Below are 25,630 nucleotides of genomic sequence, written 5' to 3'. Positions count from 1 at the left end.
TTGACGGACGGCAACAATTGCTTTTTTACAATCATTGCTGTTACCTTTGCATTGCGTCGACAAGCTGGTTAGAGGGAGTTTCCTCGTCGACGACCCATCAAACACTGCATTGCGTTTACTTTTCTGGCTCCTCGGCGGGATTGTTCTTATGGATAAAACTCCAGAATTGAAAGAGGGTGTTCTTTCTTTTATACCATAATGTGAAATGTTGACTACCAATAAACACATCTTCGTACAACGAGACCCCCCCCCGCCCCCTACGTTTAATTGCAACACCTTCACACTGAAGAAAGACAAGAGAAATTGATTTGGTCCCATCCCGTCTCTACGGCATTTATTCATCGTCTGTCATCAATCCTTCTGTAATTATGTACCGTAAATAAATAACAGCGTAGAGTTAAACACAGCATATAATATACATTCATTTATATAAATCATTTATATGTTTATATATTCAAGATGACTATACAGTATGTGTGGCAGTAAAACAAAAAAATGTTTACATTAAAACTATTTCCATATTTGACAGTGTAATATACACCAAAGAGCAACATCCCAGCCTCATGACTGGAATCCGTGGCTTTGTGAATTCACTCCAACATCCTGCTCACACGTTACTTAAATCTTCGTAGGTTCGGAGTCAATGCTTTGCTTCCTGCGAGAGACATCAGTATCAGTGCTACATTCGTATCATAGAAAGTAAACATTTTTTTTTTTTTTTTTTTTTCTTCATCAATCTACAAGAGTTATTTGGCCACAGCTTACAGCAAGATTTAGCTGTTCCTAGTTAAAACTCCTAAAGTGAACTCATGACATGGGGATCTTTGTTCGGGACAAGTTCGGAGACGAGTCAGAATGCAGGGAAAGTCAAATGGAGGAAAAACAGAGAAGTCCTTTCCACATCGCTCACAATCTCGGTTTGCATTCAAACAAGAGGATTCATTTGACCACGCAGGTATCTCCAGAGAGGCCAAAAAAATGGCAGTGCACTCATGCACCTCTTCAGAGCTGGCTAACAAGCACCACAATTCAACAAATGTACACATTTAGATTTGAAATTGTTTTCATTAAGCCAAAGGTTGTTTTTTTTGTGTGTGACAGCAAGTGAGATATTTCACCTCTTTTCTTTGTTTGTTTTTTTTTGTCATCGGAAGCAAAATGATTTTTTTATATTTTACTCACTTTTTACCAAATAACATGTTGAAAACTATTTATGCCCCAACAGTTGTTTGACTTGGATGACTTAATGGCACATTCCTGTCATTTTTTTTAGATATGTATCCATATTTGTTCAACATACTTATTATCTATTTGTTGGACAGTGGCACTTTTGACCCTTGATATTTGTCTGAGCTCTTCTAATTGGAGGAATTGGAAACGCCCCCAAGCAATTGACGTCACCAAAAGATCTAGTGAGGAATCTGAAAACTTACAGAAGAAATATGTTTTTGACTTTTAACACAAAAATATGCTGCGAGTTGCTTTGTTTTGTCACTGCAAAGTGTTGTGAATAGGTTGATGAAGAAATAGAGGAAAAGCAGGAAGTTGAGAGCCCATGAACCTCGAATATTTAATCTAACTACATGTGTTCAGATGCTGTATCTTTAAGATAGCTGGAGTCCCCCTGAGTATTTACATTGGCGGATCACTTTGGTACTGCCACCAGATTACAGCAGCATTTTCTAAACCCCCTCTCACCAGTTTTTTTTGTTTTGTTTTTTAAAGAAAGTCTTTCGCAACAAGGTTGCAACAGTTTGGAGGTTGAAAGGAAGGACAGAGTCGAAGGATTAGAGCTTTTCCCGCAGTTGTGCATTAATGATTTCTACACACCGTAGCTCCTCCAGCCAGAGTTTATTCCTGCGCCGTACGTCTTCGTTGATGGGATACAAAACCAGGATCATTAACCCCGTGACAATGAAGGCTATGGGTGCGGCGCCGATCAGGAGCTTGAGGGTGTACACCACAGCAGGGGGCTGCGAGCAGCTGCGGGTTTTGTACCCAGCAAACCTATGAAGATGTACAGGTTCTGTTTAGATGCAGGAACAGATGTAGAACAATGATGCTAAGAAAACTTAAATGGTGACTGGCCCATGGTGTGTTGCACCAAAAAATATGCCATGACTTGATGATTTTGGCCCAAGTGGCAAAGAATTTGGGCAACATTTTGCTACATTAAAGTTTTAGCCTCTCTCAACCTCTTCCAAAGGCAAAACACTTTCAAAAAATGCTAAAAGATCTTACAAAATGTTTTCATCAAAGTTGAGATCTCTGGACATAACTCAAGGTCTCATTGGAGAAAAACAAACATGCAATGAAGATCAACCGAAATGATTACTTTTAGGCATCGGTGTCAAATATGATTGTATAGGCTATTGGAAAATTTGATGTATTTGATTTTTACACACACTGCTTCTGCATACAAGCTTAGGTTTAGTCCAATAAATGTCAAGATCTGATGTTTGACATTCTTTAAGACTTAGAAAGGACCAGATTATGTTCCGCTACACCCTGAAACATCAAACAACCGTGTTACGGGTGTACTACTGCGAGACTCACTGCAAGCACAGAGTGGACACTCCCAAGGTGATGCCAGCAGCCAACTTGACGAAGAAAACATAGAACGAATAGAAGATGGCTTCATGGCCTTTAGAGGAGCTGTTGGTCAGTCTGAAATCATCCACCACATCTGGCAGCATGGACCTGGATTGAATGCACACAAAAATAAAGATGAAGCTATGAAAAGAGTGTCTTGCGATGGAAATTGGGAGAATCCCTTAGAGGCCCAAAGTAACTCAAGCAGTTGGCAAAACTTTAAGATAATCCTCTTATCTTATTTCCTCACAAAACCGTGAGAGATGTCAGCAAATCATTACGTGATGCCAACTTTAGGATCTCCGATACAACGGTGGGTGGCTAAAATTACAGAGCTAATGACGCGATCAGATGATGAGCAGCAGGTGGAATTGCTGGACCACAGGCAGAAAAAACATTTGGCCCCTTCCAATGTAAACATGCCCCCTTCTTGGGAGGCTACAATTTGAGATAAAAGGAAGGGGAAAAGAGACGAGTGCTACGCCGTGACAACCAAGGAAGCGTCTGGGAGGCAGATGTAAAGATACCTCCGGAGTTGTGTTGTGGGAGGCCTGTGATGGCGCGAAAGATTTACAGCAGACACCGCATCTCCTGTCTTTTCTTTTTCAACTGACGTCACTTTCGTGACATGAAGTGGGTAATTGGATGGAGTCCTGTGGGGCACCAAGTCATCGTTAACAAGATGCTAATGACTGTTTCAGCTAACATGGGCAGCTTTGTGGTGCTGATGGGCAAATAGGTGAAAGTTTCTAATTAAATTAACGTTTCTTTCATATGGGAGAGAAGCAGATGACTGCTGCCTTGCAGACATTAACACAAGAGCGCCTACAGACACAAAGGTCTATCTGGTGATAAACCCAACTTCTTTAAAAAATGATTAGACTCTCAAACCATATCTTGCAGCTAGTGAGATGTTTGCACTTTGGAGTGATGCTCAAAGTGAGGTAGACACTTCTTGTCTGCTCTGTACCATTAGACTGAAACACTGCTAGTTCATGGTTATGACATCGAAAGCAAGGCGATCATTTTATGAAACAGGAGAAAATTTTGCTTTCACACAATTAACTGGGACCCCTTTGAAATCTGCTATGAGCCGAGCTAGCAACAAGACACGAAGCATTGTAGCATTAGCCTAGCATTAGCCTAGCATTCCAGTTTCGTGTTGCACATCAAAACAATGGGAACAATGTATAGCTGATGAGCTGTATGTGTGAAGTTGGTCATATGTTTGAAACCAGATATTTCCAAATAAAACCATTTTTTTCTTATTGTCAAACTTTTAATCAGACGAAACGCCTATTTGCTAAATGTAAGAAGAATAATAAACTGTTTTTGATCAATTTTTGTTCCATCCTTCAAATTCAGAACTGTTTTTAATGGACTTTAGTGTGTCTAATCGGGGCACAAATGGTTTAAAGCGACTCTCATCGGCATCTCGGAGCAGAAAAAAAAAAATAATCCCAATCGGGACACAGTAGTAATATGGGGGATGTGTTCCAACAGGCCTCACCATGGCAGTAGCAGCGACGCAGCTATGCTGAGCCCAGAGGAGACCGCCACAATGTAAGCCACCACCAAGTTAGGGATGAACACCAGCATCATGGAGAAGGGCATGATCCACTACAGAGACAAACAAGCAAAGTGTTTTCAGACGTTTGCACGTGAGGTCAAAAAGATGCGTTTATGTGACTGCAGAAGCTGGATCTGGCACACCCGCAAGATGGCCCAAACAACCAAGTTCAACGTCGGAAAACCGAAACCAGGATGCTTACCGTGATGCCACAAAAAGCCGCTGTCTTCTTCCCAAATCTCTTGAGGAACCACTGCCAGAACGGTATGCTTAGCAGCGCAGAGACCTGTAGGGCGACGAGACGAAGTAGAGGACTTGTGAAACACTTCAAAAATTTTATTCTAACTGAGACTCTGCATCGTCTGGAAGTTAGAATTGTGAAAATAGGAGCTTCTTTTGTTTTGTGTTGTGCTGCAAGATCGATCTTGTACGCAAATAGGAAGTAAATCCGGCGACTCACGAGGATCAGCACCACAATGTTCTGGAAGTGCTCCCTCAATCCGGCAGCGTAGGTGCAGAAGAGCACGAAGTTGCTCTGTGTCAGCTGCAGAAATCAGAGAGGGGACATTCAGAAATTCAGATATGTGGTACAGTCGACGGTACAAAGACTGGACAAGTTGCTGACGGGAGTTTTCTGTTGTGATTTACTCCCCTCTGAGACTCACACGGATGACAGCTGACAAAAAAAAAAAAAAAAAAAAAAAGAAGAAGAAAGGAAAAAAAAACAATCCAGAAAGTTTGGGAAGTCTTCTTTATAATCTAAATTCTGAAAAGATGCCAGCTGAGCCGCACGACAAGCCCTGTCAGTACCGCCCAGAGGAGACCAGGAATTCAAAGTCACAAACATACGGAAGGTGTTCTTTTGCACAGATCAAACGAGACGGAGCGGCAGGAATGCGCCCATGCTGTCAGCGCTCATGACGGCTTCTGCTTAATGCGACGCTGGGTCGTATGAATGTCTCGCCGAGACGATTACCTGAACTGCGACAGTGATGAGGAGGAATGCGGCTGTCAGGATGATGTACGGCCCATGTCCCATCACTTTGAGGAAGCCCTGCACAAAGGGAATCTGCTCCTCCGTCTTCGGGCCGTAGGGATCTGAAAGATGGGGGATAAATACACACAGCCTATCAGATAACATGCAGTAAATGAAAGGCGATAGATTTGCTCGGTAGGACTACTGGAACTGCCCCTGCAATGCAGTGGGTAAGGTTTGTGTCTCTCTGAGCCATCATAATAAGCATTTGGCTGCCCTTCCGAAATAATTTGAGCTCCTGTTAGTTTGTTAGTCTAAGGAAAGCAGTGAAATGTCTAAAAATTCGATTATCGAACATGATGCATAAAAAAATATGTTGTGGGGAATTTCAAAACATTTTTGTGCACAAAAAATTATCATTTTTTTATTTCCTCCACCAGGATATGCTTCCAGGCCAAGTTCCAAAAGCTGAATTAGCCCAGTGTTTCATGGCTATCACAATTAATCGTCACAAATCAATTATCGAAATAATCGTCAATTAATTTATCGAAATAATCGTCAATTAATTTCATAATCGATTAATCATTAACCGGAGCAGAAAGACTCTAAAGAAATGAACATAAGATAAAAGAACAATATATTCAGATCACTAATTAAACCAAAACTGTGCAAAACGTACATGCATTTTTCAGTTAAAATATTTTTAAAAATCTATGTCTATGTGTAAAAACATTTTAGCTTCACTTGGTTCAAATGCTTTAAGAAAAAGTCTCCAATTAAGCACATTTTGCTATTCAATTATTAGTCGGTTAATCTAAAAATAATTATTTTTCTGTATTGATTTCTGCATTGATTGATTGTGACTGCGTAACTTGCAAGAAATAATTACTTAATGAATGCTATGTTATTGCACATTTGTCAATTAAAATCTTATTTTATTATTCAAGAAATTGATTTAATTATTTCATTTGCATTTTTTATGGATTTTTTTGTATAAAAGAAGGTTCAAATGATAAACCTTCAAAATGTGCCAATTGTTTTTATCCAATCAACCGATTAAACGTCGGAATAATCGATGACTTAAACAATTGTTAGTTGCAGCCCTGATAGATTGTGTTTTATTTTATTACAATATCACTCCGTATGCTCTTTTTGTGGTGAAACCGTAAAGCGTCTTCGTCAACAATCCTTTTCAAATGCTCTTTATAAACAAATGTAATACTGGCGTGCGGAAGTGAAATCATTTGAGGAATGTTAATGATCTGGGTGATCTTACCTTCCCGCTCTTTGACTCCCAGGAACATCACCGCAGTGCACAGCACGAACACTCCTCCTATCACACCCGCAGCAATCAAGTAGAGCTCCTCCTGCAGAGACGGAACAAACACATTGCATGGCCTACATCTGTCTATTTCTTTTTTCTGTTTTTTTTTTTCTTCCACAGAAGTAGTACAAACAAGCCTGTTTGGTTCTTCATAATTGATAGTCTCCTGATTAGCAATGGAAACGAGAGAAACTTGTGCTCTTCGGTTCTTTGTTGTCAGTCACAAGCGGCTGACTTGTTGTCGGTAGTTTTCTGTGCAGGGTTTCACTCTTGGTTTGATGCATCCAAACAGAGCCGACCCGAAGGAAACCAAACCCAAGCAGACCTGCGTCCAAAAATACAGATATAACCGATTCACCCCCGCCGTGACAGGAACTGCTCTGCCTTAAACAACTTGGTGTTTGTTTGCTATTTTGCCGTGCGGCTCGGCTTGATGGTTCTTCATTATTTACGCACATCAAACACTCCCTGTTTCCGAAAGCAGACAGAGTTTGCCCAGACTGTGTGCCACCCTCAGCAGCGACCACAAAGACGGGGGGTGAGGAGGGTTGAATTTAGCGGCTGACTGCAGAGGGGGTAGGAGCGGTGAGCGGTATTGCCCCAGTAGGGTTCACCCAAAATCCACTGGAAAGGTCTTATTTGAAACCCAAATAGCTGTGGTGCAAATAAAATCCAACTCAGGACGTTTCATCCGCACAGAAACTCCCATGGCTGAGGCTGTTCAGCAGCTTGTGTTGATGCGCACATCTACAAACTGAAATATCGTTCATGTCGTCTTGCTGTGCGACCTACAATAACAAGACAACAGACGGTCCGTATTTTGTCTCTACTTTCGCATATATTTGTGGGAGTTCTTGTGATATACCAACACAAAGTGCAGTAGCAGAAGAGAAATAATATGAAAATGTTCTACAAGTAAAAATCGAATTTCTGAGGCATGCATTATTCATGACTCATTTGGAAGTCTAAAGGGTTACACTTCTGTGTGCTTTGCAAGTCTAGAAGCTGTAAAACTCAATCAAATTGCATAAAGTTTGCGCTTGAAAAGCAAGTTTCAAACTTTTCAGCAGATTTTTTAAGTCTGGACTTTGACTGAGCCATTCCAGAAATGTAATAATTTATTGATAACCATTCACATAAAGATCTGGATTTCTCTGCTTCTGGAAGGTGATTCTCATGTCTTTTGTGGTCTCTAACAGATTTTCTTCCAGCATCTTATGGTGTTTAGCCCCCAACATCTGGGGTGTCCAAAGTGTGGCGCAGGGGCCATTTGTGGCTCTCTAAAGAATTCTGCACATTCCCCGCCTGTTATTCAATTGGTGCGGATGGACACTTTTTCTTAAAAAAAAAAAAAAGAAATAACTCTTGGCTACAACTCAAGTAATTTCTGATTTATGTACCAGGTTTTTATCTTAACTTTATTTTGATTTTCTAATGACTTTTACTCAAAAGAGCCACCAGAGTTTTTGTGGCCTCTAAAACTCCACAAATGCTTTCAAATGCAAAAGCTTGGACACCACTGCCCTACATCTTCTCTCCAACTCCACATAAATGCATCATTACCCCCCTTCCCTTTCAAAAACCTAAATAATAATAATAATAATAATTTACTTCCATCTCCCAATCATTAGATTCTGCTGGCCCATCACACAAAATCCCAATTGACTGTTATGTTTCACAAAATATGAAGAAGTGTCAGGGGTACGAATGCTTTCAGACTTTATTGTTTGCAGACTATATCTGGGGTGTGTTGAAATGATCTGTGTGAAACATAAATAAGTCTAATGACTTGCAGGCTGCCGAGACCCGGCAGTTCACTGGGGCTGCTTCTTGGAGCCTGATGTGAGGGAGGAACCCCCTTTTTGTGGTCGTAAACGGGGAGCAGGCCGGGGACGCCGGTTCAGATATCAAACGGAGCCGCCTCCTTTCAGTCCCGTGGGTTAGACGGGATAAAATGTGAACATATTTCCAGCGTCAGAACCACCAGACAGTCAGTAAATACGGAGCCAATTTTAAACAATCTTTCTTTTCATTCAACTGTCTGCTGTCTCCCTCTTTTTTTAAACCCTTTTGGCGCTTTTGAAAGTAGAGTGCACACACACACACACACACACACACACACACACACACACACACACACACACACCACACACACACACACACCACACACACACACACACACACACACCGCCACCACAGGTTCGAGCCACAGCGCGGCGGTGACAGCCCTCGTTATTTTCAAACCGACTCTTTGCCCCATTTTTAGCCACACCTGAGCTCTCGAGAGACACTCACAGCTTGTGACAGGTACTCCTGGGACGGCACCAGACTCTTCATCTCTGCCCCGGTGCTGTTTCCAAGGTAACCAGCAGACGTGTTGTGAGGAGAGCAATGCTTCTGAGTGTGAGCGCTGGCCACGATCTGGCCCTGGATGGCAGCGCCCAAAAGGGTCCCCATCACCTCCACCGTCATTCCTGTCGAAAACCCCAAAACAAAGACGACGTCATGCTTCGCCGCCGACGCGGCGGAGGTGGAAGCATGCGGTCGGAATAGTAGAGGAAGCTTACGGTAAGCCGTGGCCGAGTCCCGTTCCTTCTGGTCTGTGCTTATGAACATGGTGAGAGCAGAGTAAGACACGTGGAAACACTGCAAGGACACAAAGCGTTCAGTTAGGACTCGGGCTGATCAGAAATAATGGATTCTGTTACAGCAACAAAACAAATCTGAAAGACTTTGCCACGATGGAGCAACTAACCAAAGGCAAAACATGACAATGTAAGTGAAAGCTATAAAAAGGACAACTTTTTGTATTTATGTTTGTTCTACGCCCTACGTTTTAGATCTGTGAGTCAGAGGTCTTGAAAGAGGTCCAATGGATTACTTCTAGCCGAAACTAAATTAAAATGTAGATAAAAACAGTTACAGTTTCAAGGTTTTTTTTAAGTTTACTATGATGGACATTTTGCAAGTTAGCAGTTTTTTGATCCTGATGGCTGCGCCATCTGACTCTCCCAGAGCTGCTTAATGGGAATCGTTCATCTCCACTGACCTTCCTCACAACCAGGGATCAAACTGATTACACAACTTCTTTAAGAAAATGCATCAATTAAGCTAAATTGACAATTGGAGAATCCTGAGGGGTTTTTTTTTCTGTAGCTTTGAAGAAAACATCAATAAACTGAAATGAGCCGAATTAATTTCAAATAAAATAAAATGAGCTGATCCAAACTGAACTGGATGGCTTAGAACCAAGCTGAAATCCACTGGACCGGGTGAAATAATTAAAATGAAACTGAGCTGAACTGAACTAATCTTAACCAAACTGAACTGAAGCCAATCTGAAACGAACCGAATTTAAGAGAACTGAACTGAATTGAAACCAAGGTGAATCAAACTGAGCTCCGCTAAACTAAACCGAACAGGACTGAGCTGCATGAAACCAAGCTGATTTGAACTGAACCACAGACACACATTTGGATTCAATTTAATTCAACAAATCATTCTTTCACACTGATCTGAACTGATTAGGAACGAACTGAACTGAATCTAGTGCACGGCTTGAAAAGTAAACAACTGTTCATTCAGGTGCCGCCAATTTGTGAATAACAAGCCGCAACACGTTAGGAATGCCAGTCTTTCTTTGACTGAGAAATGCCATCCCTGCTTCCTCTTCAGATCAAGGCGACAAAGGACTGCATAACGGTGAGAGTGCAATTTATATGCACGGTTTGGGTGGAACTGGAGAAGAGCCAAGCAAGAAAGGAGGACACAGAGAGACTTAGTACTGTGAGAACAAGAGGCAGTTGTACTTTATGACTGCCCCTGTGAAAAGGTTATTACTTCTGCTCAACGAATGCAAAATGTTTTCATGCTCAAGTCCTGCTTTAAATAGCCACGTAAACAAAGTGGCTTCCGAATGACAGACCGGACGGCCTTTTCATCCGACAGGTTTCGGAGAAAAACACGAGCGCAAAAGTGTCTGCTGTATATTTATCAAAGGCGATCTCTGCATTTTCCACGGCGGGCCAAGTTCAGATCGGTTTCCCTTCTTCCTCACCACGTCTCCCAGAGAATAGCCCAGCGGCCGTAGTCCAGCTTCACTTTGTAATTTACTCAAGGGCTCAGTCAGCATTGTGGCCAAATGAGCCTGCTCAGCCAACAACGAAAATAAATGCGTCCGCGAAAGCTTTTTCTTTTTTTTGTCCTCGGTGTTTGTGGAGCATGTCACTTACGGGGCTTTCACTGGACGCAAACATTTATAGAATCAATCAGGTTTCGCTCCTTTTTTTTTTTTTTTTGACTTAGAAGTGAGAAGCGATTCATTTAGTGAAAACCCATTATTAGTTGATTGCTCACACAAACAAAGCGTAGCGGACGAGTCTCTGTTTACAGGCTGCGGCATTCTGAGTGATAGCAGCTGAACTTCACACAAACACACGGCCACAGACAATGAAGGGCGGCTAAAAGTGGCAACTGGTATTTACCGGGCAAGAGGTTCCTGGCAGGAATGACTGTATACTTATCAAGTAGTTAGAATTATATGCTGTAACAGCTCACCGCAGTTTCTGCAGTGGTCTGAATGCTCTGTGGCATAAGTTACAGAGGTTACCCCAGAGCAGAGCAAAAATAATGGGCGAAATGGAAAAAATTAACCCAAAGACATTAAAACAGAAGTCAATTGGAAGGACTCTGTTTTCCCCTCAAGATAACATTTTTAAGCATGTCTTGTTTTTGGACCCCCTATTGAAACTTATCTAATAAATCAGTCATCCAAGACGTCAGGTAATCGGTATCATCTCCTCCTTCGGCGCAGATATTTACAACGTTTTCTACGTTATGTAACCTGTCTGCAGAGTCTGGGAGACGAGTCAGTCAGGGCTTTCATCTCCTGTTTCCTCTCAACATCTACGGCACGTCTGACTCGTGTGGAACATCGCTCGGCAGTCTGAAACATTCCTGAATATCCTGTTTCCAAAGAATACTCACATTGATGAGTGTTTGGTAGAGGCAGTAGAAGACCAGGTACCAGATGAACCTGCCGCTGACGAAGGGGGGAACGAACCAGAGGAAGAAGTACGACACCACCAGAAACGGCGTGCAGCCCAGGATCCTGTGGGGGGAGGAGGAAAAGAAAACGAGAACAGTGGATGAGATACGTGAAGGGAAAGGGAGATTTGGTCCGTCCGTTGTTCTTCGCTTATATGAGATTAAATCACAGTGATGACATTATCCAGGTGGGTAATGCTTGCAGAGGATCCCAAGGCATTCTCAAACCAGAAAGGATATGGTTCATTAAGTAAGTTCTAAGTCTAGCCTAGACTCTTTTATTGGTCTGAAGTACCTGGAAAACCTTCAAAGGTAATTGCTCAGTTGCTTGAATGGACATAAACGTAAAGCTACTGGTGGAGCAAAATCCAAAGGTAAATCCATACAGACACAGACATCCACTGATGTCTAAATGTAGTTGAAAGGAAGATTGTGTTGATGAAATGAGCTAACTAGGCCTTACTTTGAACGTCTTTAAATGTATAGTCTAACAAGCTCCAGTGTTGAATGACTTTTTCTGGTGTAAATACAATCAGACTCTCCAACCTTACATAGTTATAATAATATGATCATGGACAACCAATATTTTGGGGGGTTCTGATGAGAAGACAAACCAGTTATCTATAACATTTGCGCTTTTGCTCACCCCGTCTTCTTCTCCTTCCTACTATCAATTACGAACAAGACACAGAGACAGAATGACTCTGCTTGATCAAAGGTGCCATTCTGATGTTCACAACCCTACACAAATCATAGATCAACAATAAATGTATAGAAATGAACCTCCCATGAATGTCCAAGCTGTCCCTTGAGGAGTAAAATTCTGGTGGGTTGACTTTAACTACACCAATTCTCTGTTGAGACCTTTCAGTTGATCACTGAACAAAAAGTAGCCATTGGGAAAACCACAAATAGGGAGCATGGATACAAAGACCAGACAGTACATAAACAAGGTACACCATACTCTCACAAAATCTTCTCCAGATCCTTTAAACATACGTGAACTGAACAGCGCAGTTCCCATGATCACCCCTCCCTGAGCAATTCCACAAGGGTAGAGGAAAACTTGGATCTAATTAAATTCAGGGCATCACCACCAGTCACAGCAGAGGGCGAAAAAAATGTGGTTTTGTCATTTTCACAACACTGTTTAACTGAAGCTTTCCTTTTTGCCCAATTACAGACTATCACTCTAAGTATGGCAGGAATCTGTCCTGGGAAACACAGAAAAGTAAAAGAAATTCCACCCCCTTGGGGAAGGACGAACACACACACACACACACACACACACACACACACACACACACACACACACACACACACACACACACACACACATACACGCCTACACACATGCACATATCCAGATTTAGCAATTACACACGCAGATTCATGAATATGTAGCGCACACTAAGGCGAAAGCTGCATGAAGCGATTCCGCTCTGATGTGCTTTCCTCAGAACTTGGGGAGTGATACAGTAGGTGGGCCATGTATAATTCATAGGCGTATGACTGTCTGCATCGCTACGGTTAAAGCAAACGGCTGCGCGTTGCAAAGTAACGGGGAAAAAGCCGGATGATTGATGGTCATCGGAGACTGCAAACACGAGGCAGCACTTAAAATGCAGTTTGTCACGCAGTCTTTAACAGCAGACACGTATAAAGAGACACTTATGGAAACTAGACCTCCATCTGAACTAGCAACCAGCTAACAGTATTAAAAGGGGGAGGAGAGAGGCCAGTTACGATTGTTTCTGGCATCATCCGGCGTGGCCGCCTGACTCTCCTCCTGATTGCTTGTGCAAACAAAGGCGGTCGCCTGCGCTGGTGCTGCATTATTGACCGCTTGGCCGGTGGGAGCGCTGGAAGAGCCACAGGAAGGCTGGGGAACAGGAGGAGAGTGGTGGTAGATGGGAGGGTTACAATGTTCCTGCTCAGGCAGAGAGGCAACACAGTCGCACGCACGCTAACGCTCGCATACTTTCTGAACACATTTGTCACGCACGAAGAAAAGGTGACACCTGTCCCAGTAATTTGCACAGATTTAATTAAAGCTGTCCGGGCTGATGGGACACTGACATGGATAATTCTCATCTTACTCACGTTTTCTGGCTGCTAATTAGACGTAGCGCAGCGGCACAGAACAGATTTGAATGCGGTGTTATGGATCAGAATGGACTCTTGGTGGATTTTAGACTATTCAACTCATGAACCTCAGCAGTAAAAGGTGAAGAAAAGCATAATTCAACAACGGATGTGTGCTTTTCTGACGACCACATTTTCATCCTTGAGTACAGCTTAACGCGACTGCAGTTGCAGGACCTTAAACAGTCTGTTCATGCTCACAAAGTCCTGAGGTGCGGCTGAAATAAAACAAAAATGCAATGAGGAATGTGCCAAAATTCCTCCTCTATGTTGTCAAACTATAATTGCCTGTTGACAGAAACATTTGATGACAGTTGCTGCTTCTTAGGCTGTCAAAATCAGACGATAAGTTGAGACATCAACTCCTTTTTCTCACGGGGTGATTTGGGAAAGCTTTCTCTTCCTTCAATATATGCAATCATCATTTAAAACTAGTTGCAGTGACTTCACAGCTTGTCTTTGAGCGCTTCTTTGTGAGCCATAAAAGGCAGATACCAGATAGTGTGACATGATTAGTTGACAAAGAGCTCTTCAAGCCAAATGAATGAGAACGTGTGAAAGTTATTCTTCTGCAAAAGATATACATGGACGGGTTGAGTCATCAGACTAAAAGAGTCTTTTGTAAATGACAATATGTTTCTTCAACTGGTAACTTGTGCACATAGCAATACATATAACATGACACTCTTTTTGTTACTTAATAGAATAAGCTTTAGTCAGTGCCTCTCTACTGCATAACTCTTCAACTGCTAACATTTCCTCTAACTTTCTTTCTCGAACGCAGATAATCTTGAAAAACAGCTAATGAGGTTTTCTCTCTCCCTTTTTTCCTGCTCTCATGGCAGTTTCCAACAGTCACAAATACTGAACATTGCCTTGTCAGGGGAGGGGAAGGCAGGATGGGGCCAAAGTCTCCATCCTTAAGAAGTCAGGACAAAGATACAAATCACTTAATTTCTGGCGGGTGGAAAGGTTCAGCTTCCTGCTGAATGGACAGACGGGACTTTCCGAACGGGATAAAAGCTTGCGCTGACAAAAAAAAAAGAAAGAAAAAAAGGAAAAAGCGCTTGTTTCGCACAAACGCACGGCCTCATCTACGCGTTCCCATGGGTAATCAAAGCTGATTTACCAACAGCATCTGTCTGTAGCTGAGTGCGTCGGGCCAGGCAGCAGTGGATTTGGACTCTCTCCAGCGCTGGCAGTTTGTGTGCAATCCGCTGTTTTATAAAGGACACCGCCTGCGTTGCGACAGGAAGAAACACGCTGTAGTGTGATTGAAAGAAATGCCACGCAGAAAATGCTTAGCAGCTTACCAAAACGAAGAAAACAAGACAGAGAGAAAAGAAATCATTTTTAGTAGAGGGATTAGTGTGAACGCTGACGTAAATATGAAATAATCCACACTAATGTTGACATACGTAACATTTTCTCAAAACCCTGACGCACGGACATACTGCTGCGTCGGAATAAATATTAGAATACTATTGAAATTATGCTTTGTTCTAATAATTACATTTAAAAATGATTGAAAGTACAAATTTTTGTAAATACATGCTCTATATAATTCTGTCGGCTTCCTAGGATAAGTGTAAGGTGTAAGTCATTTTGCCATTACATGACTTAAAGAAAAGAAAAAATATATACTTTCGGCACAGAAAATATGACTTTGACCACTATTTTTGCAACGTGACGACATTGAAAATTTAGTTTTAAATACATTCAAGGATATCGGATGCACTTTTTGTCCCGAATTACTGTACTCCAGGTCAGTGACTCGCACGTGTAAACAGGTCACACATGGGGAAAATAGGCGTTAAAACTAATACGGATGAACTTCTTAGTCCAATGTTTCCTAGCATCAAAGGGTAAAAGAGCCGCCCACACCCTTTAAGTAAACCGTCTGCACCGCTAATCAGAGGGAGCGTCAAGAACAACAATTCACCAAGTCTGTTTATCTTCCACAATCCTCAGGTGTGAGTTTTAAATCCTTCAGAAGTGGAACACATGGCTCCATTTTTTTTTTTTTGCGCAAACATCAGCCTCATGCAGCAACTGTAATTATATGCGAGAGCGAGGGAGCAAAACAAAACATCTTTCATAATTCATCGACACACTGGAGTTCTTTGCACAGACTCGGCTGTGTGGAAACAGCAGCATTTTAGCTGCAGGACCAAAGAATTAAGCTTCAACATCAATAAGTACACTGACATATACTAACCAGGGCATGAGTCTGCCTATCTTTGTCCAGCTGCTCTTTGTGATGAGGAACCCGATGACCGGGTCGGTCACAGCACCCCACACTCTACCTATGAACAGCACCAAGGAGGCCTGGAAGGGGTTGATCTGCAGTGGAAGAAAGGAATGTGCTCAGAAGCCAGACTTGTGTTTTTTTTGTTTTCTTAACTACTCAAGAATGTAATCTGCAGACACACCCTCTCCAAAAATTTCACTGGATCAAAGACTTTACCTGAGCAACATCCAGCAGGTAGATTTGCAGGAAGAAGGCTGAAGCGCTGGACGTCACCTCCTTGGGAGCGGCGCCAATCGCAAAGCATAATTTGCTGCATATGGACAACTTCTGGTTCAGGTTTGTCTGCAAAGCCTGGAGGGTGGGAAGGAAGATGAGGCTGTATTATTGTGCACAACAAATGTAACAAATAACGACACCATAGCTCACTATTAAGAATTTCAGATTGTGGACCTAATCTGTATGTGTGCCAATACAGATCACAAACATTTATCTAATGCCGTTTCAGTGGCTATTAGATGTAGATCACCTTAGTGAAGATTTATTTTCAACTTGAACTAAACAAGTACAAATTCAGCCACCAAAACGCTTCATAGCAAAGCTTACTTTAACAAATCATAAGAAGAATATCATAATTGCTGAGGTGTAAGAAAATCATACATGTTTTTCAAAATGTTATACCAAAAACTAACACATGAACACCACCTACAAAGTCTTAAAAAATGCAAACATTTTGAAAAGACTTAAATAAATAAGCAATGCTCAGCCTGGTGGGGGCTCAAGTAAAGCTTGGTGGCCCGCCAGGCTTATAATACACTGGAGGAAACCCTGGGGTTCTTAAAAAGAGGCTCCAAGAATACAATTTCATCCTAACAGTTGCGATCACTCAGTGACTCATGATGTTTACAGTGATTTATGTGTACCTCACATTAGGGGTGAGCGATATGGATTTAAAGTTTTATCACAATATTTTGTGGTACTTTTGTGATAACTGATGAAAGTCACACAGTATGATCACTTTCAGATTTACTAATATTTATCAATCCTTTTATTGAACAAACAGTGGGGGAAAAATAGCAAAACTAGCAATCCAAACAAAATTGACAGTTTTGGGGGTTTAAACTTCGCTAATTGGCCCTAATCGTGACAATGATAAATCGGAATTCTTATCCTGACAGGAAACTTATCACGATAAATGCTCTTTCGTTTGCCTTTTACAAAGACACGACTTTATATCTGTCTAAATGGTTTACTCTTGCAGACAGGACAGATCTTCATTCATAAAATTTCTATGTCTGTGGACTAGAACAGACCCCTGCTGGCTGTTAGCATTGTGGTCGAAGGGTTGCAGATGTCGGTTCTTATAGGGGAGCTGGAGAATCCCGCTGAAACCAATCCGTGCCAGTGCTTCCTCTCCAGCGCCCTGCTAAAACCATTAAACATTTCACCCTCTGTGTGTCTGTCAGCGAGCGTGTGCATGTGTGTGTTTGGGCATTTGCGTACCGAGGGGAAAGCTTTCATCTCCAGACTTGAATACGCTGAGACATCACAGTCTGGGCGCGCGCAGCATTTGCTACTGTCTCAGCGGCCGCATATCAGCCTCTCTCTGTAAATATAACTAACCTCTGTGTGTGTCGCACGCGAAATAGCTTCAGTCCACATCCAGTGGCAAGGCTTGGCTGACAGCTACTCTGCCCAGAGTTAAATGAAAGACGGAAATCACCAAAGCGACCACAGCCACGACCGGCGCACTGTCATTATCCAGCTCAGGTTTTTCTCTTCCTCCTCTGTTCAGCCCCCATCAAAAACACGCAGGGGCTGGAGGACGACAATTACCAGGAGGGAGGTGTGTAATTATTCAATCAAAAGACAAGCGGGTCAGAGGTAAGTAAAGACTGCGCGGTGGTTCCGACTTCAAAACTCTCTGTTCTTCCACTCTCACTGCAATTATCCTTAATTGGAAAGAGGGGGGAAAAGAAAGAAAGAAAAAAAAAAATCAAAGTCTCGGGCGTCTGGAGAGTGAGAGCTTAACTGATGATGTGCAAAAATACTCTCCCCGCATGTCTCTAAACACTTCTTTCTCTTTTTTTTCTCTTCATTTTCCCACCGAAGTCTCATTACTGAGTTCTGGTCATCAAAGAGCACAAACAGGATATCCTCTCTCTGCTGTTGTCTCGGTGGAGCACACACAGTTAAGTTGTGCCGACACGGAGAGACAAGGGGGGCATCAGCAGGAGCTCACACAGGGGGCCTAATCTCTGCACTGCAAAAACACAAAACACTACCGAGTATTTTCAGTCCTGTTTCTAGTGCAACCTTTGAAATAAGACAAAGCTAGTAACTTTTCATCAAGACATATTAGCTCATTTTAAGTGAATAATTCCTTTATATTGATGGAATAAAGTACTAGTTTCACTGGCAGGTTATTTCATTAAACAAGGCATTTTTTCCCATGTTATAAGTGAAATAATCTGCCAGTGAAACTAGCACTTTTTCAACAGTATTAGGGAATTTCTCACTTAAAACAAGCTGATATATAAGAAATGATGGAAAGTTACTTGTAAGTTAATTTTGTCTTATTTCAAGTGCACTAAGATAGTTATAAGGAAAACTAGACCAAAAATGCTCGGTAAGACTTTGTGTTTTTGCAGTGTGAGGTGGGTCAGTCCTCAGGCTGCGCAAGGGAGACCCTCTTAATGGCGCCTGATAATTAAAGGAAGGGTGGTAGGAGGGAAAAAAAAACTATTTAACCAATCATGTCTCATGGACTCTTTGTTAAGGATTTCAAATTATAAGGGTCACACCACCGCAGATCTCATTTTGAAGAGTCGAGTGGCTTCAGGCTGGTTATGTTTACAAATGATGAAGGTTATGAGAAGCCCTATAAACTCTGCCCAAGTCTTTGTGTCTCCTTTGTTGGGACTAATTGGTACAGAAAGTTATTCACGTGAAATTTGCAGTGGTAATTTCCCAAGTGCTCATTCGTGCTCATTGTATTTCACAAGAAAAGCCTTCCACAATGCAGACGGGCTTCATATTTGGGCGGTGAAAGGACGCGGTGTGCAGCCAAGAGGCCTATTGCTTTTATGCAGAAGCTCCAGAGATTAAATGTTCTGTTGACAGCGCAGCTATTATCTCTTCATGTTTGCGAAGGAGGGAGGAACGTGAAAGGTCCTGTTTGCAGTTTGCCACCAGTGAAATGTGGTGGTGGCAGCATCATGCTGTGGGGATGCTCTGCTTGAGCAGAAGCTGGTCCGAGTACTAGAGTCAGTCTTCAAACCTAATCCACTTTCAGGTGCTTCCGTGTGGCATAACTGCTTAAAGGCAGAAAGATTATGAGGAAAACTAAAGATAATCAGATTAAAATTTAAGCTCAGGTTGCTTTTTTGAATCTTTGACGTTTTTTTGCATAAAGCCTAATTGATTGATTTATTTCGAACATGATAGCAGTACAAAATCATGCAGAAGAACAAGGAATGCAAAAGACACATATTTTTTTGCACCACAGTAAGCTTAACATGCTCGAAAAGGAGTGGGAAGAAGTAGGAAACGTATGAACTCCCACCCCATAAACTCAGACAGTGTTTTCAGATGGAGCCTCATTAATAAATAGAATCAAAAATAAAAACAAACAGGTTAATTTTCCATTTTATCTGGATTAACATCTGCCTCCATACTCACACACTCATATGCTTTAGCCTCAATTTACATATATACATTGATGCTATCTCTCACCCATATTTCTATATCTTGTGAAAATGACATCCTTATATTTCTTTTAAAATTGTATTGAATTTTGACTTTCAACTCCTCATATAACTTGTTCCAGAACTTTACACCACAGATTGAAATACAAAAGCTCTTTCTTGTTCGTAAACTACGAATCCTTAAGTTATATGCCCATTCTCTTTCAGAAAACATGCTCTGTGTGAGCCCAGGTTGCAGTTTATTAGGTACCTTAAACATAATTTGAACAACTGTAAATTCCACCAGCTCAAGAATAACCAACATTATGGATTATTCTAATGGCTCGTTTCTCGAGGACACTTAGTGGACATAAAAAGAGCTTTTGTAATTAGTTCCCTACACATCAGAACAATCACTTAATAGCAGCGCCTCACCCACATATTTTCTGTTTCGTACACCGCAGTTCTCAAGATTTGTCAATTATTGCTTTTGGAAGCAATAATTGAAGACCAGATACCAACCAAACCCTTACTTTCCCGTCTAAGATAACATGAAAATGAGCAAAGTCCGATGGTTTGAACAAATACTCCTGACGGGTGGAGCATGGAACCCAAATGAATATTTATTGTTCACTGATTTTTGTGGTCTCTTTTAAAGCAAATGTGATGGTCAGTTCATTTCAGCGTGGCAAATCCGAACTTGTTGTGGAATATGCAGTTAAACAAGCCGAACAGTTGGATAAAACCAAACTAGCACACACAGACAATGTTCACGTTTACAGATTTTCTCTTGTCCTTTGGAGAAAATGACTTTCACCGTGACTCATTTTCAAAGCATTTGCTCAAAGGTGACAAACTCCATGGAGCCCTGAAGAATGGATAGACAGGAGTTTGTCAGAGTTGCCGAACTGGTTATATTGTGTGAGGTAATGGTTGTTTCACTGAAACCTCAGCGCTGTTGTAGAAACGTGGGAGATGAGTGACTGTGGTGGAGTTGCTGTATGACACCATGTCGTTCACTAGGACATAAAAGGACATAACCTCCTTTATGCTCTTGCCTGCAGGCGTGGGTCGGTGCGAAATTCTCACGGTAAGATGACACCATGTCACCACAAGCATTAAAACAATAGGCGTGTGCCTTGATCTTATTGTTTCCATCTTAAAGCAGAAAGTAACAATAGTTTATCAACCACTAACATTGTTATTGCTACTGTAGCCGTTGCATTGCTATCTTTAACATTCCTGATTTAGTACATTTTATTATTTTTCACACACGTGTGCTGAAATATGAAATAAACAACCTCTGAAACATCTAATAGCTTTCTAAAATTCTTTTTATTTCACTTTGGGAGTATAAAAAAAGGGATTTATGTTGGTTACCCAGGAATGTATTCATACCTGGACTATGAATACATAACCCAACTAATTTAATAATAGTGACTATCGAAAATATTTCCAAACAAGCAATCGCGTGAAAAGTGCAGGAGCTTTTTATTTTTTTCCAGAAAATTAGACTCGCTGGAATGTTTCTAAGGATCTCCTTAAAAAGAGCTTTGATTTAAACATCTGACTGACAGCAACGGGTAGGGGAGGGGTGTTACTTTTGGAACACAAAAAGGAACGCGAACCCAAGGCACATGTTGTAGATTCTTGTCAAAAGGGCTCTTCTTTCAGCCTACTGTTGCTGCACACTGTGGATCACCACAGTGTGCAGCAACAGTAGGCAGGAGGACAGCACTGCTTTACTCTACGCTCCCAACAACAAAAAAGAGAAAATCAGACGCCTTCTTTAGCATCTCAGTAGATGAGACGCTGTGAGCCGCTCCCTGCAGTCCCGACTGCAGCCAGAGGAGGCGCCGTGCCAGGAGGGGCCTAAAGGTTGGAGCTGAAAATGGTTATAATGGTTGGTTAAATATGCAAAGCTTGCATATTTAACCAAAATGCTATGGAAACATTAAAGCAAGTCGTAATCATCAGCTGGATGTTACTACTGGCAGAAAAGACGACTAGGATGACAGGAAGTGGCAGCCACGGGAGGATGATGGGGCAGCATGTTTTTTTTTTTTTTAATGACTTATTGTGTGAACAAATGCATGCATGTGGGATTTTAATCGCACTTCTGATATCATGCAGAGAAGCAATTTTCGACTTCAGCGGAACATCAACAAGTCTTTTCCGTTTCCAAAGGAAATGCAGCCAGTGGAAGGCACCTCCTTCTCACCAGATAACCAAGAAGCTTTAAGTGAGAGAGGGGTTGGTGCTGGGTGACATTTTGTGTTGTTATAATGATAACAGTAAAAACGATTAAAGAGCTAATTCTGATTTGTTTTCTAGATGAATGCTGTGACTGCATGGCACAGAGCCACAAACACAAACATTGTTCGTGAGAAAACATCTGAAAGAAGGATCTACAGGACAGTATGTGCTTTAAAAAGTCTGATTTTTAAAGTATGCACATTTATGGATGCTCTTCTGGAACAAAAAGTGGAGAAGAACAGCAAAAATAGCACTTTCGAAAATACTCTGTTATTTTTCATTCGACTTCATTAAATAAAATTTATCCAGACATCCATCTAGCTCAGAAATTTTTTGCGATATGTAATAAGCGATGCGATAAATGCTCTATGACGAAGGAATGTCATAGAGCGACATTCCTTCGTCGCTCTATGACCTTCGTCATAGAGCGACGAAGGTCATAGAGCTTCGTCGCTCTATGACCTCTATGGATCTGGAAAAAAATCTTACGCCGCAGCGTATTTCTTTTGCACAATAAGAGGAGCCTTCTTTCAGTCAGCTGACCAGCAATGTGCAGCAAGAGGAAAAACTGGCAAATTTGGACGACTCTGAAAGCATTGTTCCTTTAAAACCTTGATATCTGTAACCAGTCCATTTCTACAGTTTCCCTCGTAAAATAGTAAGAATGATAAAATGTCAGAAAGGTTTTTCAGATGATTTGTTGCTCCTAAGAAAAGCCGAACAAATCGTGCAACAGAAAAAGCCCCAGAGAGAAAGCCCACCCACTCCCATCACTGTGAGCGAGTTGTCAGTTTCTGTCTCCTCCGCTGCCTTGTTTCCTGGTGATCGACTGATATAGCCATTACAAAGACAAGCAATCTTCCTGCAGGTCTTCTGGCAAATTGGAACAGATTTTCTCAATTGAATAGAATCAGCTGGCAGCCACTGACTTCTCTAGCTGGGGGGAATTACAGTCCAAAGGAAGACAATAAAGCTGATTAAACACACAGAGATAAGCAGCCACGGGCATCACATGTTTTACTCTCCATCTCATCAAGTCAGTCACAGGCGAACCCGGGCAGATTACATCCAGATGTTCAAAGAAGGGCAACGGCTTCTGAATTACAGTGGCGACGTGAGGGGAGATCAGTTGAAAGAAAGAGCACACCCGGAAAAATAAAAAATAAAAATGGCATGCAGAACAGCAACAACAAAAAAAACCTTACCTGCTGAGGAGCTTTGGGAACCAAAGGTTCACTGGCCTTGGTCATCTTCTCCGCAGAGCCCTGCATTCCCCTCTCTGCTTTGGTCATGGCCGTGAGACTGTGTGTGAGGCGACAGCTGTACCTCGGCTGCTGCGCGCGCGAGGGAGCGATGAAGTGATGAGTGCGAGCGTGACTCCTGGTGTGATCCAGAGTGGCCTGCCACTGGGAGGTGCGTGTCGGGGGCTGGAACTGGAGGTGGCCGTGGCTGCGCGCGTGCCAGTGAGCGACGGCTCCCGAGGCGGGCGGCTCCTCCTGGCCCCCACAGACAGCCCTGCTGTGGAATTCCGCCGCCATTCACATTGCTGTGTGTTCTGGGAGGGAGCCGGGGAGGGGAAGGGCAAGACAGGAGACACATGAAAGAACTCACCTGATTTTCTCACACACGCGCGCACACACGCAGGTATGCAGTAAAACAGCACCGGTTGCAGGCGTGTGCCCGCACATTTAGGCGCAGCGGGAAAAAGCTGTTTGGGCGTTTGGAAAGACTGCAGGAGAGCGTTTCGGTGCAGATGCGATATGTGAAGACAAACGAAATATATAACTTTTAGGATATGAGGAAACAGTGGCAGTGACATAAACTCATAATGTCAAAAATTTTGTGGGTTTTTTTTCATTGGAGGTAAGGCTCACCAACCAGGGTGATATCTCATTGGAGGTGGCCAAAATTTTAAAAAATGTAAAAAAAGAAGAGAAAAATGAAAAATTTTGTCAGCAAAACGACAAAAGGTAATGCTTTTAAGCCTTGGGCTTTGATCGGGGAGAGACAATAATAGCATTCTCTTTCCAGAATGAGGGCAAAAGTGGACTAGGTGGGAACTTAGCTGGAACTAAAACTTTCAAATCTTGATCTCTTCTGCTTTCCCCCCAAAAAATATAATAATAATAAAATAAAATAAAATATAAGAAAGAAAACCAAAAAGGTGACTTAATTGAAGAAACAGTGTCTCGGCTATTACCGCAGCTTCCGGCCGCACATCCTTTTCCTTCATTCCTCCAGCTCTCCCTTGTCGTCAAGCATTATTCCTGTGTTTGAACTTAATAGTTACATATTTATTACTTATATATATTTATTATTTATTTATATTTTTTTTTACACCTTTACCGATACGTTTGGCCAGGGAGGCAATGCGCAGAAAGAAGACGACATTTCACCAAAAAAACAACCTCTGCTGTATTTCTGATGAAAAAAAAAAAAGTGTTTAATAAACTAGGAGGAGTTTTCAAAAGTAATCTGTAATGAACGGACGATGGTTTTCTCACACTTTCTAGACTCAATCTAAAGTAGTCATCATGCCAAAACATAAATAATGATTGTTTGTGTTTTGGCCTTTAGAATGCCCCCCACTGCCCCTTTAAGTTCTTGTGCTGCCCCCCCACGAGATAGCACCCTGCATGAAGAACCATGTGGCCCACAGCAAATCCTAAATGTAAATAGACAACAAATGCACGTGCCTTTCCTGTACCCTATGATACGCCCTGCAGAGCATCCAGGAGCTGAAGTTCGACACGGTGCCACGCAGGAAGACGCTCATCTCTACCTGTTCCGCCACAACTGAGCGCCTGCATCCGCGGCGCAGCTGATAACAACACCGAAGGATGCGGGGAGCAGCGGCGTCATCTTACCTCGAGGTGACGGTGGGGGGTGGAGAGGGGGAGGGAAGAAAAAAAAAAGCAGCGGCCGCAGCCGCCGGCCACGTTTCGCCGGTCGGCGTTCTGGTCCGCGCGCCCGTCTGAGGCTCGGTTCCGCCGGGCGGGATGCGAAGGAGACTGCGGAGGATGGATGGAAGGAGCTCTTAATCTCGCCTCCTTCCAGTCAGCTGCCGACAGCCAGTGACGGAGCGGAGCTGCGCCCCCCGGCGGCCGCGGCGGCGCATGACACGTGCCTGCGCGTGCGCAGGCACGTGTCATGCACGCGGGTGCGCTTGCGACAGCGGGCCGAAGAGAGATTATAGGATGATTAAACTCCGGCGGCAGTTTCTGCTGCAACGGATCGACATCATCATCATCATCATCATCATCGACTTGGTTGTTGTTGTTTTTCTGGGGCAGAAAAAGAGCGACATCTTTTATCTGCTTCGAGTCGAATCGCTGGAGAACCTACAGTTGAAACCAGATGTTTAAATGTGCTGCATTAAATATAAAGCAAGAAAAAAAAAAGTCAAAATAAGTTGTATGACCTTTAACCCGCTCTAAGGAAAATGTCCCCTATAAGGCGATACACAATGTGTTTAAGCCTCTTAAATATTAATTCACAGCATTTGAGTGAAAGTGGGGGAATGTATTTTAATAGGCTACTTCTTTGCTATATAATGTCATTCCAAAAAAAAAAAAAAAAAAAAGAGCTTGCAAATCATTTTTTGGACATGCCCTGTTTCTGTTTCACTAAAATGAAAGTGTGATGATGGTGGTCCCATCTGGAGGGAAATGTAGCAAATGTCTTCCAGCTGTTTGGGAGTGGCAGCATCATGCTGTGTGGATTTGCTGCCAGAGGGACCGGTGGACTTTACAAAGTAAATTGCACTGTGTCGAAACACCAAAGCAAC

At 42.4% G+C, this 25,630-nt stretch overlaps 1 protein-coding gene across 2 annotated transcripts; it reads right to left on the bottom strand.

Annotated features, from left to right (window-relative positions):
* Nucleotides 1-80: 80 nt before the first annotated feature.
* mfsd2b (MFSD2 lysolipid transporter B, sphingolipid) lies at nt 81-24,904 on the bottom strand. 2 transcript variants are annotated; one of them, XM_055044158.1, is made up of 15 exons: nt 24,711-24,904; nt 23,049-23,398; nt 16,121-16,255; nt 15,872-15,996; nt 11,449-11,572; nt 9,030-9,108; nt 8,758-8,936; nt 6,415-6,505; nt 5,139-5,260; nt 4,623-4,706; nt 4,365-4,448; nt 4,103-4,212; nt 2,557-2,700; nt 1,831-2,007; nt 84-655 (listed from the first exon to the last, which is right to left on the bottom strand). In XM_055044158.1, the coding sequence occupies exons 2-15, from the start codon at nt 23,379-23,381 to the stop codon at nt 619-621; spliced, it is 1,824 nt and encodes a 607-aa protein (XP_054900133.1). In that variant the 5' UTR covers nt 23,382-23,398; nt 24,711-24,904; the 3' UTR covers nt 84-618. The 2 variants fall into 2 exon arrangements, with proteins under 2 accessions (XP_054900132.1, XP_054900133.1); XM_055044157.1 differs by having other exon boundaries at nt 81-2,007.
* Between the last annotated feature and the right edge of the window lie 726 nt (nt 24,905-25,630).

The sequence above is a fragment of the Poeciliopsis prolifica genome, unplaced genomic scaffold, assembly GCF_027474105.1.
Source record: "Poeciliopsis prolifica strain line A6 unplaced genomic scaffold, Auburn_PproV2 SCAFFOLD020, whole genome shotgun sequence".
In the NCBI taxonomy this organism is placed as follows: Eukaryota; Metazoa; Chordata; class Actinopteri; order Cyprinodontiformes; family Poeciliidae; genus Poeciliopsis; species Poeciliopsis prolifica.
The sequence above is the reverse complement of the archived record's forward strand: the minus strand, read 5'-3'. Positions and strand labels throughout refer to the sequence as shown.